The sequence below is a fragment of the Neoarius graeffei genome, chromosome 10 (assembly GCF_027579695.1).
Source record: "Neoarius graeffei isolate fNeoGra1 chromosome 10, fNeoGra1.pri, whole genome shotgun sequence".
Classification (NCBI taxonomy): Eukaryota; Metazoa; Chordata; class Actinopteri; order Siluriformes; family Ariidae; genus Neoarius; species Neoarius graeffei.
This window is the reverse complement of record NC_083578.1, coordinates 60,458,845-60,472,971: the sequence shown is the minus strand read 5'-3', so window position 1 is coordinate 60,472,971 and position 14,127 is coordinate 60,458,845. Positions and strand designations below refer to the sequence as shown.

The following is a 14,127-nucleotide window of genomic DNA, read 5'->3' as shown; positions in this document are numbered from 1 at the left end:
AAAAAGAAAAGAAAAACAAAAAAAAAACAAAAAAAAAAACAAGGACGGGAGGCAAATCCGGAACACAAGAAATGAAGTGGAAAGAGAGCACACTGAGTAACGTTTTACCAAGAAATGTGTTGTACAGCTAATAAAGTCAAGGAAGGCATTCACGTACGTTGACTTCGGAGGGCTTCCAGGAGGGAGAACGGGCAGGCACCGTCATTAGCAACAACAACAGAGTACATCATGTAACAGAAAGGATCAAAATGAAGAAAGAAAAAAAAAGGCTGCTATAGTCAGGTATAAGAGATGGTGGAGAGAAAAGAGATAGTGAAAGTGGGAAAGAGAAAGAGAGATAGAACGAGGAGTGGGGGAGGACCACCGCCCTCGATAATCCATTTACACATATTAATGTGAATACCAAATCATAAATCATAATCTGAAATAAAAATGGAAATGAACATGTTTTGGTGATATGCAAACCAGTGGAAGAGGTTAAATATATCCTTAATACCTTAATACCCAGGGGTGAAAAATAACAAACTATCAAAGCTTCCACTTCTGGAATATTATGAAAGTGTCCAACTTGTAATAAAGACTTGAAAAGTCTGAAGTGTCAAACTTAATTCACCTTTTTCACCATTGGTCTTGCATTGCAAAATAAAAAAAAACATTCTGTAAAAACAAGCTCTGAAAGCTTTGATAAGGGCATCTAGATATGGTAGATTTCATTTCCTATAGAAATGAACGTGGACATTATGTGTGTATCATGTGCACACATAAAATATGCTAACCACACATTTGAAATGAATTGCAGTCAGCAGGGAATAACTGGTTAATAGAGATGAGCAGATGTTACTTCATTAGTTAATAGACACTGATAAAAAAAAAACATTAATCTTTGTGCACACAGCAGTGTAATTATGATTTAAAAGCATGTTTCACCATGTGGATGAGTAAGTCTCATTTGCATAAAACCAAAGTTATCATGCATGTTAAAATAGATGTGATCAGTATTTGAAGCACAAAGGGGATTAAATGCATTCTGGCTCCTTGTTATAGGCATATCAGACGCTCACTGGCTGTGCTGTGAAAATTCTGCATGCAGACGCTCATCTAAACTTCCAAATCTGTCATTGCATAACTCAATATTTTCTATAGTGAATACTATCATTAAAAAGCTTATAATCGCTGCTTTCCAAAGAAAGTTATCTCGTTAAGATCTGTTCAGTACTTTGGGAGTAACAGCAGGCTGAAGTTGGTACAACAGAGTGCACTCTGTTCGCGGGACATCAGGAAACTGTCTGTGCTTTTTGAGTCACGGGAAAGTGCTCAGGCTCTCTCTCTTCTGATCGGTTTCTGACTGGGTTACTTGTGAATATAAATCAGATAACTTTTACAGGGATGTTCTGTAGTTCTCACTGTTTCTGATGAAGTACTCAGCAAAATTTCCGTCAGCTAGTTTTGATGTTATGCTTCAGGGGAGACTTTGAAGTGAATTTTCATACCGTAGCTTTACTGACTTGGTTTTTTTTTTTCAAATCAAACTGATTCATGTAAATAAATAACTATTTTAGAATATAAATGTAGTTGTTTTTGATGAAAAATATTGAGATCTTAGTGGTCAGAATGAGATTTTTTTTTAAATGGAAGTCAGAAACGCTAGTGTCAATTTCAGTTCAATTAATTGGAATTGTTTACTGGATATGGCTCACACCAGGTTTTTTTTTTTGTTTGTTTGTTTGTTTGTTTGTTTGTTTGTTTGTTTGCTTTGTTGTTGTTTTTTAGGCTAGCCTTGAAACCTGTGAATATAATCATTTATATTCTTTAATATAAACACTAGTAGGCTCTACTTTTGAGAAATACAAAGGCCTACAGAGCACAAAGAAGGTATTAGAAATAATCTTTTATTACTTTTTTATTGAATGTACTGATTTAAAGTTTTTACCTAATTAGCATAATTGATGCTAATTAAATACTAATTTGCATAATTTGTTTTTACTAATTTTTCAAACTTTTGTTTTCAGTACACATCCATCTATGTGCCTTCCAATTTCCATGTAAATATCTTGAAAAATAAAAAAGCTATTAAAAAATTGATCTAATTTGTTAATGAGGCCTATTTTGGACCATGTAAGCCTAATACATAATAATACCTCTGTTTTCTAAAAATTAAGCCTTTTTTTCAGTCTTTGATTTGTAATATCTCAAGAATGGATAAACATTTTAATTCTGTAAAACGTATGCTGTTCTGCATTCAATTCTGAATTCAATGAGAGCAGTTTCAAGCAATTTGGATTGAATTTGAATTTTCACCTGATATGCCTACTTGTTAGCTAGCAAGTACACACATGCAGAAGAATCTCACAAACTTACATGCTTGGTCAGGTCAGGACTTTTTGAATCAATGTCATATCTGAAATCAGGGAGTTAAAAACATCACTTTCAAATATAGACCACTAACATCCTGGTTTACTGTGATTTGTTTTCATTGTACTATTTGATTGATTGATTCACATGGAAAACTGAATGCATGAAATGAAGCCTGTATGTGTCATTAGTGGGTTCAGAGTTTATATGAAATGTCCAATATGTATTAAAAGTTTGTTTGTTTTCCATTATGACTCTCTATAATCTGATTCATCATAATTCCAAAATCCTTCAGGTTAAAACACATCCCATATCTGAAAATGTAACATTCATTGCAAATGCACTCAAAGCTGGAATTGTGCACTTTAATATTATATTAATGCCTTCATTATAAATCTAAAATGTTGGAGAACAAAACATTTAACATTTAAATTGTAATTATCTAATAACTTACAGTTTCTGGGTATTAGCTGTAATACTTATTTTAGTTATTACTTGTACCTCTCTAATGATAGGATATCTAGTCAATCATACATATGAGTCTAAGTGAAATTCCTCTGAGGCTCTTGACAGCTGCCTCTGATTATAATTAAAACTTAATGACAGGAGTCACAGAATCACAGTGCAGAGAAGCGTAATATCTACAGATCTATTCTAATGCGCTCACACAGACTTTAAATTCCTCTTATTAAGACATTATAGTAGTCACTGAATCCCTGTGAGATAAGCATTAATAACTCATGATATAAATCAGAAAAAGTTGGGATGGTATGTTGAAACGAAAATTAAAACTGAAAACAATGATTTGTAAATAATCTTTGACCTGCACTGCATTCAAAACAACACAGCAGCACATTATCTGATGCTGTACATCATGATTTTTTTTTTCAAAATAAATACTGATTTCAATTTTGATTCTTACAACACATTTCAAAAAAAGTTGGGACAATAAAATATTTACCACTTTATAATGTTGCCATTCCTTCTCACAACACTTAAAAGATGTTTAGAGAGGGAAGACACCAAGTGATGAAGTGTTTAAGATGTTATTTTGTCCCATTCTTGCTACAAACAGGTCTTAAGATGTGCAACTGTATGGGGTTGACATCATTTTTTTTGTTTCAAAATTTACCACGGGGCAGCACGGTGGTGTAGTGGTTAGCGCTGTCGCCTCACAGCAAGAAGGTCCTGGGTTCGACCCCCGGGGCCGCCGAGGGCCTTTCTGTGTGGAGTTTGCATGTTCTCCCCGTGTCCGCGTGGGTTTCCTCCGGGTGCTCCGGTTTCCCCCACAGTCCAAAGACATGCAGGTTAGGTTAACTGGTGACTCTAAATTGACCGTAGGTGTGAATGTGAGTGTGAATGGTTGTCTGTGTCTATGTGTCAGCCCTGTGATGACCTGGCGACTTGTCCAGGGTGTACCCCGCCTTTCGCCCATAGTCAGCTGGGATAGGCTCCAGCTTGCCTGCGACCCTGTAGAAGGATAAAGCGGCTAGAGATAATGAGATGAGATGAGAATTTACCACACATTCTCTATTGGGGACAGAGGGGACAGGCACCCTCTTCTTCCGTAGCCATGCCTTAATGTGGTTTTGCATTGTCTTGTTGAAATATCCCTGGAAAAGATGTCGTCTTGAAGGCAGCATATGTTGCTCCAAAATCTCAATGTACTTTTCTGCTGCCATCACAGAAGTGAAAGTTACCTTTGCCAAGGGTACTGACACAACCCCATACCATGACAGATCCTGGCTTTTGGACTTGTTGCTGGTAACAATCTGGATGGTCATTTTCATCTTTAGTACAAAGTACACAGCATCCGTTTCTTCCAAAAAAAAGACCTGGAATATTGATTTGTCTAACACAATAACATGTTTCCACTGTGTGATGGTCCATCTCAGATGCTTCTGAACCCAGAGAAGTCGATGGTGCTTCAGGACACAGTTAACAAAAGGCTTCCTTTTTGCACAGTAAAGTTTTAACTGGCATTTGTGGATGTAACTGTATTATAGTGCTTTACAGAGATTTGCCAAAGTAATCCTGAGCCCATGTGGTTATATCAGCTATAGATGAAAGACGGTTCTTGATGCAGTGCTGTCCTAGGGATCAGAGATCACGGGTGTTCAGCTTAGACTTGCATCCTTGCTCTTTATGCACTGAAATTGCTCCAGGGTTTTTGAATCATTTAATGATATTATACACTGTAGAGGGTGAAATATCCAAATTCCTTAATAGCTTACATTGAGAAACACGGTTTTGTAAACATTTGAATAATTTTCTCATGCATTTGTTGACAAACTGGAGATCTTCGGCCCATCTTTGCTCTTCAAAGACCAGGCCGTTCCTGGATAATGATTTTGTACCAAATCATGATTACAATCACCTGTTGACATCACCTATCTTGGGTTCATACTGTCTGCAATGAAATACAAGTCAAAGTAAATTTAGAAATCACTGCTTTCTTTTTTATTTGCATTTTCCATACCATCCTAACTTTTTGTGATTTGGTTTTACAAAAAGTTGACTTAGATTCGCTAGCACAGGAGGTCACACAGCCCTGACCATATGTGCCTTGTGAAGAAAAATTGTCTCCCCAGAGCCCTAGTGTGATTCAGAGGCAAGTCTCTGAGGTTTGCAATTATATCTCACACCTCTGGTCAGTGAATGTGCTTTGCCCCTTCAACTGAGAAAAACCTATTTAAGGTAAAGAAAGTGAGATGGAAGGATGGGTGAGACTGGGAATTGGTGTCACTATCTTTTGCTGAATACTGATGAGAAAAATGAGGACAGAACTCATCTTAAATATTTATTACTTGTTTTATCAATCTGACTTGCACCTCTACACATGACAGTCTATAATATTTAATAAGCAAGAGCAATAGCAAGAGTTGAATGGGGAAAGAAAGAAAGAAAGAAAGAAAGAAAGAAAGAAAGAAAGAAAGAAAGAAAGAAAGAAAGAAAGAAAGAAAGAAAGAAAGAAAGAAAGAAAGAAAGAAAGAAAGAAAGAAATGTCTATTCCTCTGTGTAAGGATCAAAGATATTAGCTTACATGTCAAAACGCAGATTTTGCTTCTCCTCAAAAAAATAGTCCAGAATGTACTTCCTCACAAAGTCTGGGTTGAGTGTGTTGTCAATTACTTCTGTCCTCCCAAACTGAGAGAGAGAGAGAGAGAGAGAGAGAGAGTTTGTTTCAGAATTCAGACTGGAACAAATGAATTAGCGTGCAGTCAGTGGATGGGTTTACATGGAGCCTAATATTCCAATTATAATCAGTTTAAAATCCCAAACTGAATAAAAATGCTTCAGATAAGCATTTCAATCACAATAAAGGTCCAAACTGATTGAAATTTCAATCAGTTGCAGAGGGGTAGTTTAAACCCTTTCATAAACTGATCAATAGAAAATATTAGCCATAGAAACACTTGAGCAGATTGGGTTCTGCAACTGTAACCTTCTGTGCACATTCAGTATGCCTATGCACAGTGATGATACTTCAAGAAGTATTGGGCAACTGTGCCAAGATCTTCTGTTGTTGCAAGACAAATATTTATGTTGACTTATGTTCAGTTAAAAAAAGAAGTAAAATGGAATTACTCTTAAAATTATTGTGCCAAGATACATTTTCTAGTAATTCAGAACAAGCAGCAAGTATGGCTCTGTACAGGATGCATTTTGAAACAAATTATCCTGTGCTCACCTTCTCCTGTTTAGCACTGCTACAAGGAGAAAGGGTTTATTTCCAAGTGTTGCTTAAATATAATAGATAAAATAAACCTGATAAGATTAGCTAAAATACTCACCACATCCATCTTTACAGAACAGAGTAAGACAGCTATGCTGGATTGTGGACATGTCAGAAATTCTATTCCAGTTATACATTTGTAACATATAAGCACCCACATCCATCCAATCTTCCATCCATTATCCGTAATCACTTATCCTGTGCAGGGTCGCAGGCAAGCTGGAGCCTCTCCCAGCTGATTATGGGAGAGAGGTGGGGTACACCCTGGACAAGTCGCCAGATCATCACAAGGCTAACACATAGGCCAAGTTTACATTAGACTGTATCTGTCTCGTTTTCTTCGTGGATGCACTATCCGTTTACATTAAACCGCCTGGAAACGCCGGGAAACGGGAATCCGCCAGGGTCCACGTATTCAATCCAGATCGTGTCAGCTCCGGTGCTGTGTAAACATTGAGATACGCGGATACGCTGTGCTGAGCTCTAGCTGGCGTCGTCATTGGACAACATCACTGTGACATCCACCTTCCTGATTCGCTGGCGTTGGTCATGTGACGCGACTGCTGAAAAACGGCGCGGACTTCCGCCTTGTATCACCTTTCATTAAAGAGTATAAAAGTATGAAAATACTGCAAATACTGATGCAAATACTGCCCATTGTGTAGTTATGATGGTCTTTAGGCTTGCCATCCTTCCACTTGCAAGTGGTAAGTGATATGCGCTGGGATCACACACACAGCGGCTCAGTCCCGAATCACAGCTTGTGCACTTCACTCGCGTGCTCTGTGAGCTGCGCAAGGCTGGAGTGCGCACCCTCCAGAGGGCACTCGCTGTTCAGGGCAGAGTGATTTGGAGCGCAGGATGCCTGCAGAGCCGAGCGTATCCGTGTATTGGTATTGCTGTGTGCACGCAAATCGTGTATTGGTGTTGCTGTGTGCACACTAATCTTTTTAAAAACGTTAATCTGATGATCCGCTGATACGGTCTAATGTAAACATGGGCATAGAGACAAACAACCATTCACACCTACGGTCAATTTAGAGCCACCAATTAGCCTAACCTGCATGTCTTTGGACTGTGGGGGAAACCGGAGCACCTGGAGGAAACCCACACAGACACAGGGAGAACATGCAAACTCCACACAGAAAGGCCCGTGTTGGCCACTGGGCTCAAACCCAGGACCTTTTTGCTGTGAGGTGACAGTACTACACCACTGTGCCGCCCAATCTATCCAGTCACTTTCATGTAAAAGCTACATTCAGAATCGTTGACTGGAATGAATTCATTTTGAATGTAAAATATGTGTGCATGTAAACTTAGCTACTGAGTCTGTCACCTTGGACTGTCTGGTCAGGAAATAATGCAGGGATGTGGGGATCATGGGTTTGGTTAAAATTTTATAAGAAGAGATACGAAGAGATATGAAGCTCGCAGGACAAAGAAAGTCCATGATCATTAGCATGCATGTGTCGCTCTGCATCCTTAGTACAGTGTCTTGCAAAAATATTCATCACCCTTGGTGTTTATCTTGTTTTTGATTAAACAATTAATTAAAATGGATTTTTGGGGGGAGTTAACACCATTTAATTTATGCACCAACCACTTTAAAGGTGCATATTGTTTTGTTTTTTTTTATTATGACACAAATAATAATAAAGATAAAAAAAACAAAAACAGAAATCTGGAGTGTGCATAGGTATTCACCCCCTTTCGTATGAAACCCCTAAATAAGAGCTGGCCCAACCAATTCACTTCATAAGTCACATAATTAGTTGATTAAGATCCACCTGTGTACAACCAAAGTGTCACATGATCTGTCACATGATGTCTGTATAAATCAACCTGTTCTGGAAGGACCCTGACTCTGCAACACTACTAAGCAAGCAACATGAAAACCAAGAAGCACTCCAAACAGGTCAGAGACAAAGTTGTAGAGAAGTATAGATCAGGGTTGCATAATAAAAAATATCCCAAACTTTGAATATCCCAGGGAGCACCATTAAATCCATCCATCCATTATCTGTAACCACTTATCCTCTGCAGGGTTACAGGCAAGCTGGAGCCTATTCCAGCTGACTATGGGTGAGAGGCAGGGTACACCCTGGACAAGTTGCCAGATCATCACAGGGCTGACGCATAGAGACAAACAACCATTCACACTCACATTCACACCTACAGTCAATTTAGAGCCACCAGTTAACCTAACTTTCATGTCTTTGGACTGTGGGGGAAACCGGAGCACCCGGAGGAAACCCACATAGACACGGGGAGAACATGCAAACTCCACACAGAAAAGCTCTCGCCAGCCGCTGGGCTCGAACCCAGGACCTTCTTGCTGTGAGGTGACAGTGCTAACCACTACACCACCATGCCGTCCCACCATTAAATCCATGATAGGAATGGAAATGGAAAGAATGGAAAGAATATGGTACCACTACAAACCTGACAAGAGAAGGCAGCCCACAAAAACTCACAGACCAGGCAAGGAGGGCATTAACCAGAGATGCAACAAAAACACCAAAGATAACATTGAAGGAGATGCAAAGATCCACAGTGGAGATGGGAATATCTGTCCATAGGACCACATTAAGCTGTAAACTCCAAAGAGCGGGGCTTTATGGAAGAGTGGCTAGAAAAAAAGCTATTGCTTAAAGAAAAAAAAAAGAAATCGCATTTGGAGTTTGCCCAACAGCATGTGCCAGACTCCCCAAACACATAGAAGATTCTCTGGTCAGATGAGACAAAAATTGAACTTTCTGGCCATCATGGAAAACGTCATTGTGTGGTGCAAACCCAACACCCTGAGAACACCATTCCTACAGTGAAGCATGGTGGTGGCAGCATTATGCTGTGGGGATATATTTTATCTGCAGGGACAGGAAAGCTGGTCAGGACCAAAGGAAAGATGGATGGCACTAAATACAGGGCAATTCTGGAGGAAAACCTGTTTGAGTTGGCCAGAGGGTTGAGACTGGGATGAAGGTTCATGTTCCAGCAGGACAATGACCCTAAACATACTGCTAAAGCTACACTGGAGTGGTTTAAAGGGAAACATTTAAATGTCTTGGAAAGGCCTCATCAAAGCCCAGACCTCAGTCCAAATGAGAATCTGTGGCATAACTTGAAGATTGCTGTACACCAATGCAACCCATCTAACTTGAAGGAGTTGGAGCAGTTTTGCCTTGAGGAATGGGTAAAAATCCCAGTGGCAAGATGTGCAAAGCTAATAGAGACATGCCCTAAGAGACTTGCAGCTGTATTTGCAGCAAAAAGTGTCTCTACAAAGTATTGAATTTGGGGCGTGAATACCTATGCACACTCCAGATTTCTGTTTTTTCATCTTAATTATTGTTTGTGTCACAATTAAAAAAAAAAAAAAACAATTTGCACCTTTTAAAGTGGCAAGCATGTTGTGTAACTCAAATGGTACTAACCCTCCAAAAACCTATTTTAATTCCAGCTTGTAATACAACAAAACAAGAAAAACACCAAGGGGGATGAATACTTTTGCAAGACACTGTATCTGCCTGGTCAGGTTCACAGTGATTAGGCTCCTCTTTTTATATATATATATATATATATATATATATATATATATATATATATATTGTGGCAGCAGGGGCGTGGTCAAGCGTCGGGCTGTGACAGGAGGGCGGAGTCAGGGAAGGTAAGTGGCAGAATCACTACACCTGACATCAATTAACCTGTGTTTGTGTGTGTCTTCCCAGTGACTGCGCCCTATTTAAAGAGGGAGAGCAGAGAGCAGGAGAGAGCTCATCCCCGAACAAGACGCCAGTCGTGTGCGCGTCTGTGTGAAAAGATTGTGAAACTGAAAAGTGTAGCAATAAAGGCGATTGTTGAACCTGATCTCTGTCCTGCCGTCCTCTGTGCTCCACCCACCAACACTGAACCGCTATATATATATAAAACTAAATTTATACTGAACTAAATTACTTAAAAGACATCGGAGGCAGATGAAAAGGAAAAAAAAGCTTAAGCCAGTTTAGGCCACACCCACTATAAATCCAAATACAGATACAGAGCTTTGGGGCCTGAATAAAATACAGATAAAAAATAATTATTTAACAATTATTCGCCAAAGGCAAGGTGAATATCAGTGAATAATAACCAAGAATATTGTCACCAATATTCAGTGAGCCTGAGGCGGTCATTGTTTTAGTATAAATACACAGGTGATTTATTTGTTAAAGAAATAATTTATTTCAAACTTCAAAAGTGGCATGCAAATGTAATGCGCACAGGCTTGTGTCACTTCTGTATGCGACTCATATAAAATACTTTGTTTTGAAATAGATTGTTGCAATTCGGATGGGTGGGTGGAGCACAGAAGGACGGCAGGCCAGAACTGAGTTCCCAAAACTCTTTTATTTTAGCTTTTCAGCTTTGACTTTTCACACTCTCCCAGTCACATGTGCACACACACAAGTCGTCTGGTTGGGGAGAGAGCTCCCCTCCTCTGCTCTCTCTCTCTCCTTATATAGGGCGTGGTCACTGGGGAAGACACACAGACACACGTTAACTGACATCAGGTGCAGTGATTCTGCTACTTACCTTCCCTGACTCCGCCCTCTGGTCAGAGACCGACGCTTGACCATGCCCCCGCTACCACATACCCCCACTGCCCGACTCAGGCCGGGCGACTGTCTGACCTGCAGCCGACTCCCCCCCCCCTTGACGGGAGAGGAAGTCCGCCACGACCATCTGCGCCCCTGGCCTGTGTGGATCACCTTGAAGTTAAAGGGCTGGAGTGCCAGATACCAACGGGTGATCCGCGCGTTGGCATCCTTCATGCGGTGGAGCCACTGGAGGGGCACGTGGTCCGAACAGAGGGTGAAAGGGCATCCCAGCAGGTAGTAGAGGAGGGCAAGGATCGCCCACTTGATGGCTAGGCACTCTTTCTCGATGGTGCTGTAGCACCCCTCACGTACCGACAGCTTTCTGCTGATATACAGCACTGGACGGTCCTCCCCCTCCACCTCCTGGGACAAAACAGCCCCCAGCCCTCTGTCCAACGCATCCGTCTGCAACATAAAGGGGAGAGAAAAGTCAGGGGAGTGTAACAGTGACCCCCCCACACAGTGCAGCCTTCACCTCCGAGAAAGCCCGCTGGCATTGCCCCGTCCACTGGACCGGATCTGGTGCCCGCTTTTTAGTGAGATCAGTCAGCGGGCTGGTGACGTCCGAATAATTAGGTATAAACCTACGATAGTAGCCAGCCAGCCCCAGGAACTGTCTCACCCCCTTTTTGGTCTTGGGCCTTGGGCAGGCCGCAATCGCTGCTGTCTTGTTAATTTGGGAACGCACCTGCCCATTGCCCAAGTGGAAGCCCAGATACCGTACTTCCACCCGCCCAATCGCACACTTATTTGGGTTGGCCGTGAGACCCGCTCGCCTCAGCGACCTAAGGACGGCCCTTAGGTGTCCTAAATGCCGCGGTCAGTCATTACTATAGATTATGATATCATCTAAGTATGCGGCCGCATAGGTGGTGTGGGGGCGGAGGACCCTGTCCATAAGCCACTGGAACATAGCGGGCGCCCCAAACAGCCCAAAAAGAAGTGTAACAAATTGGTGTAAGGCAAACGGTGTGGAAAAGGCCGTTTTTTCTCGGGATAGTGGAGTCAAGGGGATCTGCCAAAAACCCTTTGTCAAATCCAGTGTCGAATAAAAGCGAGCCGTGCCTAGTCGATCCAGCAACTCATCAATACGAGGCATTGGGTACGCATCGAATTTAGACACCGTGTGGAATTTTCTATAGTCTACGCAGAACTGGACCGACCCATCGGCCTTGGGAACCAAGACCACCGGGCTGCTCCAGTCACTGTAGGACTCCTCGACGATGCCCATTTCGAGCATGGCCTCGAGTTCTTCCCGAACCACTTTTTTCTTGTGTTCGGGTAGCCTGTAAGGGCGGCTGCGCACTACCACCCCCGGGGGCGTCTCGATGTGGTGTTCCATGAGGCCGGTGCGGCCGGGCAGGGGCGAGAACATGTCCGAAAATTCAGTCTGCAACTGGGCAACCTCCGTGAGTTGGGTCGGGGAGAGGTGGTCTCCACAGGGGACCGGAGAGGTACCCGATGTCAATGTTCCCTTTTGACCCTCTGACCCCAGCTCCACCTTCTCCGGAACCACCGACACCAATGCCACGGGGACCTCCTCATTCCAGAGTTTGAGCAGATTGAGGTGGTAAATCTGTAATGCCCCACCCCTGTCCGTTCGCCTCACCTCATAGTCAACATCCCCAACTCGCTGTGTGACCTCAAAGGGTCCTTGCCACTTGGCGATCAATTTGGAGCTCGATGTGGGCAAAAATACGAGTACTTTATCTCCTGGTGTGAACTCCCTAAGGCGCGTACCCCCGTCGTACAGGCGGGTTTGCCGTTCTTGGACCTGCCGCAAATTCTCCTGGGTTAGGTGTGTGAGTGTGTGGAGTTTTGCGCGCAGGTCAATAACGTATTGAATTTCATTTTTGCTCGGGGAAGGTCCGTCCTCCCAGTTTTCTCTCAGTACATCGAGGATGCCGCGCGGCTTACACCCATATAATAATTCGAACAGGGAGAACCCCGTGGAGGCTTGTGGGACCTCTCGCACTGCAAATAACAGGGGTTTCCCAATTGCGTGCGTTCTCACGAACAAACTTTTTAATTATATTCTTGTGTGTGCGATTGAACCATTCGACCAAACCATCCGTTTGTGGGTGATAAACGCTGGTGCGGATCGGCTTAATTCCCAGTAACCCATACAGTTCACTCAGTGTGCGTGACATAAACAAAGTGCCTTGATCAGTCAGAATCTCTTTGGGGATTCCGACTCGGGAGATGATGCGGAAGCGCGCCTCCGCAATACTGCATGCTGAGATATTGCGAAGAGGCACTGCTTCCGGGTATCACGTTGCATAGTCCACCAGAACTAAAATAAAGCGATACCCTCGTGTTGACCGACCTAATGGCCCGACGAGATCCATCCCAATTCTTTCAAACGGGGTCTTGATTAATGGTAGAGGGCGCAAAGGCGCTTTTGGAATGGCCACTGGATTTACTAACTGGCATTCGCGGCACACTGTACACCACCTACGGACATCGCCGCGAATCCCTGGCCAATAGAACCGGGCCATTATTCGGGCTAGTGTCTTATCCTGCCCCAAGTGTCCAGCCATGGGATTAAAGTAAAGTGGGTAAGGCGAGGATTAACCACCACCTTTACACTAAATTTCTCCCCTCGAAAAAGAATGTGGACCGACACTAAAGGGTAGTTGTGAACATCCCCGTGCACACACAACACCTTCACCACTTGTGCTCCCCCCAATGCCTCGTCTTGCACCAGGCTTTGGTGGATTGAGGTCTGAGTACAGCCAGAGTCCACCAATGCCTGATATGTATCCCCTTGGACACTCACCGGTATGCGATACACTCCAACCCGATCGAGGGTGGCTCCTGGCGCGTCGGGGATCCGGACCACCGCACCCACCTCCATTGCCGAGCACTGCTGCTGGAGGTGCCCCGGCTCCCCGCAGCGCCAGCAAACTGGCCAGGGCTTTCTCTCTGCACCGGCGCTCTGGGGCTCACTCACCTGAGGGGGGGAAGAGACAGACACGGAAGCGGGAAACGGGAGGGCACCGCGGGTGCAGCAGGCCAGCTGGGGTGGAGCCGGCCCCCGCCTCCGCAGTGGGGGAACGGGGCGAGGACGAGATACAGAAGGGGAGGGGGAGAGAGAGGAGAGGGGAGAAGAGGAAATCTGCTGTCCTGCCGTCGGAACAGCCGCCAAATGGTTCTCCACCAGCTCGATGGCCTGATCCAGTGACGCCGGGTGGTGGCACTGGACCCACTCCGCTGTCCCTTCGGGTAGTCGGGCGATGAACTCTTCCAGTACCACCAGATCGATGATTCCCGTGGCGTCATGGTTGTCAGCCCTCAGCCACCGCCAGCAGGCGTCCCGGAGTTGCTGGCCAAACGCGAATGGCCGGCCGACTTCCTCCAGGCACAGAGCATGGAAGCACTGTCAGTGTTGTTCAGGGTGCA

General features: G+C 43.5%; 1 protein-coding gene across 2 annotated transcripts in view; it reads right to left on the bottom strand.

Annotated features, from left to right (window-relative positions):
* cpne5a (copine Va) overlaps positions 1 to 14,127 on the bottom strand; it is a 251,172-nt gene that overhangs the window by 146,032 nt on the left and 91,013 nt on the right. Inside the window, exons 4-6 of one of the 2 annotated variants that reach the window (XM_060931999.1) lie at positions 5,396 to 5,499; positions 2,359 to 2,398; positions 158 to 172 (exon numbers count right to left, since the gene is read on the bottom strand). In XM_060931999.1, the coding sequence (XP_060787982.1) occupies positions 158 to 172; positions 2,359 to 2,398; positions 5,396 to 5,499 (159 nt within the window). The remainder of the gene's footprint in view (positions 1 to 157; positions 173 to 2,358; positions 2,399 to 5,395; positions 5,500 to 14,127) is intronic. The other variant, XM_060931998.1, reaches the window with a different exon arrangement.